This window comes from Gouania willdenowi, chromosome 6, assembly GCF_900634775.1.
Source record: "Gouania willdenowi chromosome 6, fGouWil2.1, whole genome shotgun sequence".
Lineage (NCBI taxonomy): Eukaryota > Metazoa > Chordata > Actinopteri > Blenniiformes > Gobiesocidae > Gouania > Gouania willdenowi.
This window is the reverse complement of record NC_041049.1, coordinates 44,930,185-44,936,184: the sequence shown is the minus strand read 5'-3', so window position 1 is coordinate 44,936,184 and position 6,000 is coordinate 44,930,185. Positions and strand designations below refer to the sequence as shown.

General features: G+C 39.6%; 1 protein-coding gene across 2 annotated transcripts in view; it reads left to right on the top strand.

Annotated features, from left to right (window-relative positions):
• The window catches only part of LOC114466038 (pleckstrin homology domain-containing family G member 7-like), a 30,866-nt gene that overhangs the window by 423 nt on the left and 24,443 nt on the right, over positions 1-6,000 (top strand). For both annotated transcript variants that reach the window (XM_028451472.1, XM_028451471.1), the window contains exons 2-3: positions 2,365-3,102; positions 5,487-5,509. In XM_028451472.1, coding sequence (XP_028307273.1) covers positions 2,488-3,102; positions 5,487-5,509 — 638 coding nt within the window. In that variant the 5' untranslated portion in view covers positions 2,365-2,487. The remainder of the gene's footprint in view (positions 1-2,364; positions 3,103-5,486; positions 5,510-6,000) is intronic.

Sequence of the window (6,000 nt, the reverse complement as noted above, 5' to 3'; positions counted from 1 at the left end):
CTACCATTCCGCTTTTGATCTTTCATCCATGAACACTATCATTGGAGTCACTTTTTAACCAAATACACCAAACTATTGGACATTTTCTCCTCACATGAAGAGAATTATAAATGTAAATGTGGCACAAAAACTGAAGGAAACCTGCATGTGTAATAAACTGTAAACCAGACATGGGCAAGTGGCGGCCCAGGGGCCACATGTGGCTCCTCTGCCTATATTTTGTGTGGCCCCACAAAGTAAATGCACAAATGACCAAAAAAAAAAAGATACCTGCATAAAATGAGGGAAATACGTAAATTACAACAAAGACACACAAAAAAGACCCCAGAGGGACAAAATGGCAACAAACACAGAAAACACAAAACTTCTAAAAATATATATATATATATATATACAAAAAGGCTCTTTAAACACAAAAACAACCAAAAATATAAAATGACATAAACATACAAAATAAGAGAAAAATTTGCAAAATAACATAAGAGAAAACATTGCAAAATGACAACAAAAATAGACAAAATAAGAGTAATATATACAAAATGACTCCACAAACACACACAATGACTGATGGCTGAATGAGGCTCTGTCTGCAGGTTTTAAGGATTTCTTCTGTCAAACTCACCTGTTTTCCCTCTCACTGTAACCTATTAAATGTGTCAGTCAGTCTGCTTTTGATCTTTCATCCATGAACACTATCATTAGTGTCACTTTCAAACTAAATACACCAAACTATTGGACATTTAATCTTCACATTAAGGTAAATATAGTTGTAAATGTGGCACAAAACCTCAAGAGAACCTTCTTGTGTAATTAATGATAAACTACAGGAATAAGCCAGACATGGGCAAGTGACGGCAACATGTGGCTCCTCAGCCTATTTTGTGCAACGCTCAAAGTAAACGCACTAATTAAATAAAACACACAAAATAACTACAAAAGATACATGCACAAGATATTTACGATGTTACAAGAAAAACCTCTGCAAAAATGTCTCTAAAAACAAAAAAAATTACAATAAAAAAAAACATAAAATGAGAGTAAGATATATAAAATAACAACAAAAATACACAAAATGAAAAAACACACACAAAACACCAAAAATACATAAACACAAAATTGTCCCAAAAATATGCTAAAGGGCTCTAAAAACACAAAACGATAACAAAAACACACAGAATAACATATACACACACAAAACAAGAGAAAACATACAACATGTTATTGGCATGTTGTAACCAACTTTAATAGGTGTATATCAACAGCTACTGCACATGTTTTATTTCATTACTTCCAATCTGAAATGTGTCTCCCACTCAACCAACATATAGGACAACACAAAATGACTTCAATCACATACAAAAATGATTCTAAAATCACAAAAGTACAACAGAAACACACAAGATGACATCAACATTAAAATGCGAGAACATACAAAATAACAAAAACTACAGAAAATGAGAGTAAGATAACACAAAATGACTCCAAAACACACAAAATGACATAAATGCACAAAAGAAGAGCTCAAAACACAAAACAACAACAAAAACAGACAAAATGGCCAAAAATTGCACAAAACAACAGAAATATAGAGCAACACAAATTTTTTTCAATCACATGCAAAACGGACTCTAAAAACATACAAAATGACTTAAAGAACACAAAACAACATTAACACACAGAAAATCACTACCAAAAAACGATACAAAATGAGAGTAAGTTATACAAAATACCAACAAAACACACAATGATTCCATAAATGAACATGATTTACTGTATATAACACTTTATCCCTACACTGAAGTAGTCCCAAAGCGCTTTACAATATCAACTCATTCACACACCAATGGGACTGAACTGCCAAGCAAGGCGCTGGTCAACCACTGGGAACAACTTTGGGTTCAGTGTCTTGCCCAAGGACACTTCGACAGGTGTAGACTGGGACTGAACCCCTAACCTCTGAATGAGAAGCCAATCCCTCTAGCACCTGAGCCACAAACCCTTTGTTGTTCCCTGTGTCAAAGCTCAGTTTGGTCATTATTTACCAGGTTTATTATTCTAAATGCTGACATGAATGTTGATAATGTGACGATCAGACAATCACACGTCTGTGGCCCTGCTGTGATAACAGTTGCTCATCTCTGCACTTGTCTAATCTAGAAATCAGTCGACTCCACGCTTATTGTGTAACTAATACGAACTGGTGGTTAAATCTGAGTCTGAGCCAAAGTCAAATGACATTCTCTAACTCTGTTCAAATCCCCTCTCAGCAGATTAGTAGTTGGGTTAGTTAAGGGGGTGGGGGGGGGGGTTCTACCTCCATCGGCTGCTGGGTATTATTGACATATTTTCTCCTCTAACCCCCAGACGGCTGAGAAGTGAGCGGTGTGAACGGCACTGGAATGCGACAGAATTCTAAACCTGTGATGGACCCAGAGGAGGTGAAGCCAACAGGCCACACATCACCTCTGATCTGTGTGTGAGGCCACCATGTCTACACTGAAGGACAGAATCCTGCAAGATGAAGACCAGGACAAGGAGAAGAAGCTGGACTGGAGCTACATCGAATGGGACGGGAATGAAGAAGAAGACGTGTGCGCGGGCGTGGTCCACGCCCAGACGCAGACGGACCCCTGGTCGTCGGAGCACAAGGAGAGTCAGACCAGCAACCCCGTCATAATGCACATAGACCTGACGCGGACCCACTCCAAGCTGAGACATTTGTCTGTGGTGGACCCTGACAGCTTGGTGGCACCTCTAGCTCAGTTTGATCGTCAGGCTCCGGGTCGGATCTCCACCTCGCCCACCCTGAGGAGGATGAGGAGCACCCGGCGACCTCTGATCGACTCGGTGAGGATGGCGAGCACCCAGGAGGAGGCTTTGGCCCCCATGAACCACCTGTCCCCGGCCCACAGAGCCAAGTCTCCTCTAGCCGCTGGAGAAATCTGTCAGGAGCAGCGAACGGTTTCCAGCTCAGGCCGACAGAGAACCCGATCGCGTAGATCAAAGACTTTAGACAACGGTGTACTTCCGACCACGCCCACATGTCACACGGCTCACTCCATACTCAGTAGTAACTTTGGATTTACTGATCGTGAAGTAAAGGTAAGATGATCAGTCTATTGTTTTCCTAACTTCACCACCAAAGAGTACTGATGTATCCTACTCAAGTAGAAGTACTGCTAATGGTTTGAAATTCTACTCAAGTCATGTACAAGTATAAGTAAGTCATACATAAAATACTCAAGTACAAGTAAATGTTAGCTCAATTAAATAGTACTCAAAGTAAAAGTTACTAGTTATTTTCACCACAAAATAAATTAAATAAATGGATATAAATCTTGCCATATGGGTCATAACTCATATATAGTTATTTTTCATCAAAATGGTGATATAAATCTTCCTTATTTTAAATACTTTTAAATAAAGTCTGACCAAAAAGACAATTCTAGGTTAAATTTGCTCATTACAGTTGCACAAAAGGTGTCACTTTTGGCTGTTTCTCCTCTAAGGGACAGCACGTGTGAGTGAGTTCTGTAGCGTGGCTTGTTTAGGGCATTCAGAAATCCATCTAACTGAGCTTTTTAATGCTGTTCTGAGAAGAAGTGAGAGCAGCAACTCCTAAAACAAGTGTTTAAAAATGCTATTAAAAATATATATATTGACATCGGTGATATTGTAAATTTCTATATTGCCAAAATAGAATACATGATATACTGTATCTTGAATCTCGTTATATCGCTTAGCCCTACGCTTAGCATACAGTAAACATCTCATATATAAACTAAGACTAAATCTTGCACTATTGGAACTTCATTTATTTTCCATAAAGGCATCTGTAGACAATAAAAGGATTGTTGAAATGTACAATTATTTAAAGAAAAAAAAAAAAACAAGACCAATGATTTCAATTCAAAATTGAAAAATAAAATCTAAAACCGTGCCATGTGGGTAACAACATAATAGGAAGAAACCACAACCTGAACCCAAGAAGGTGGCTGGGTGTTGATCAGAAATGGCACGAATAAGAATTTATGGAAAATAACTGGCATTCATTTCTGTTCTGGCGCAGTGCATTACGTTTAATCTGATTGGTTGGCTACGATGTGATGCATTTGGTTGTTGTCTGGTCATTACATTTTTTATAGATTCACAATGTGAATACAAAAACAAAAAAATAATAATTCACTCAGTAACGTTAGGTGTAGACATGTAACAAATGACTTTACTTCTTTTAAAACATACTTGTAAAACTATAGATTTAGAAATAAACTCAAAAAAGTACAAGTAGCCATTAAAGCAACTCAATTACAGTTATACGAGTACTTTCACCTCTGGTGTTTTCCCACATTCACTATTGGTAATTTACCCAGAGGTTTTCCTTTCATCCACTAACTGCCTATAAATGAAATGCTTACACATTCCTTCCTTGAGGAAACCTCTGTCCCTCGTTCTGCCTTTGCCTCCTGCAGCGGTCGCTCACAATGCCATCTTTTGACAGCAAGTGAATCAGCAGTTACATGCACTGACAGCTCCTACCAAACCCACTGCCTGGAGAGCCCTGGGAAGTGCTCTCCTCGGGCCCCCATTCACCACAGTCAGCAGTCGCCAGATAATAGAAGGGGTCAGTGAGCGATGGAGAAGATAATGGGGCACATCTATTCATCCGCTCGAGGCATTCAAGCCAGGGCGTTCTCAATAGAGTGCTGACATTCTCCTCCGATATGAGAGGCTTTGGAGTCCGAGCGACCACTTAAAAACACTGATTCCCTGTTTGAATGTCTTTGAAATTGATATAGTGGTGTTGTCAGCTGGAGGAGGTCTGTTTGAAGCTGTGTCGTGCAGGATAGCGCTAATATAGCGCGTTTAGGTTTTCTTTTATTCACACAACTTTTTTCAGGAAATTTACTTTGATCTCCTGATGTGTTTCAACTACCAACTGCCAGTCTTCCTCAGAGGCGTCTGCTGATCGCTTTGATGTGTCCTTGACTTCCACGTAGTAATTCCAGCAAGTTCATTTCATCTACTTTTTGAATAATATGTTGAGGTTACATCTGTTCAGGCAACCTGTTTTCCGGAAATTTGCTTTGATCTCCTGACATGTTTTGACTGCCAACTGCCAGTCTTCCTCAGAGGCGTCTGCTGATAGCTTTGATGTGTCCTTGACTTCCGCGTAGTAGTTCCAGCAAGTTCATTTCATCAACTTTTTGAAGAAAATGTCAGTGTTTCATTTATTCCTTCAACTTTTTTCTGTAAATTTACTTTGATCTCCCGACATGTTTCGACTGCTAAATGCCAGTCTTCCTCAGAGGTGTCTGCTGATTGCTTTGATGTCTGAATAAAATAAAACCTACACATAATATTAAAAAAAAGAAGACAAAATGAACTTGCTAGAATTATTGCTAACATGATAGTATGTAATGTAAAGACTCAGTCAGACATCAGTGAGCCCACCACAGGTTTTATAACCCTTTTCTTTCTTTTTGCAGGATACGGAGCTAAGTCACGTTCGGTAAGTACACTCTGCTCTGTTTAACGGGTTGCATGCATTGCTAAGTTGAACCAACTCTGTTGTTTAGTGTGAATCAGTGTTTTAACCACAAAGAGCTTGCAGTGTCGTGTCTGTTTTTTAAATACTTTCTGTTTAATTAAACCAAAAAGAGGCTATTATGTGTCGGAGCTCCTTTGACTTCTGTGCTCAGTGGATGCACGGGGGTGAGGTGAGCGACCATGATTGGACCATCACTCGTAAGGAGCCCCATTGTGTATTCATTGTCCTTCATGTCTTTGTTAATGCTCATATGCTTGTGGGTGATGTTTGGAGAGTCCCATGGTTATGTATGAACTAGACAAACCCTCATTAAGGCTTTATTCACCCACTGCTGCTGCCCACACCGACTTGTCCCAGGGCTGGATAATTAGGCAGCTTGTCCCTGTAATTACATCCTGGCATCGTGCCTCTTACAGTGGCCGGGCCTCGCAGGCCGATGGTAGGGCCAGCTT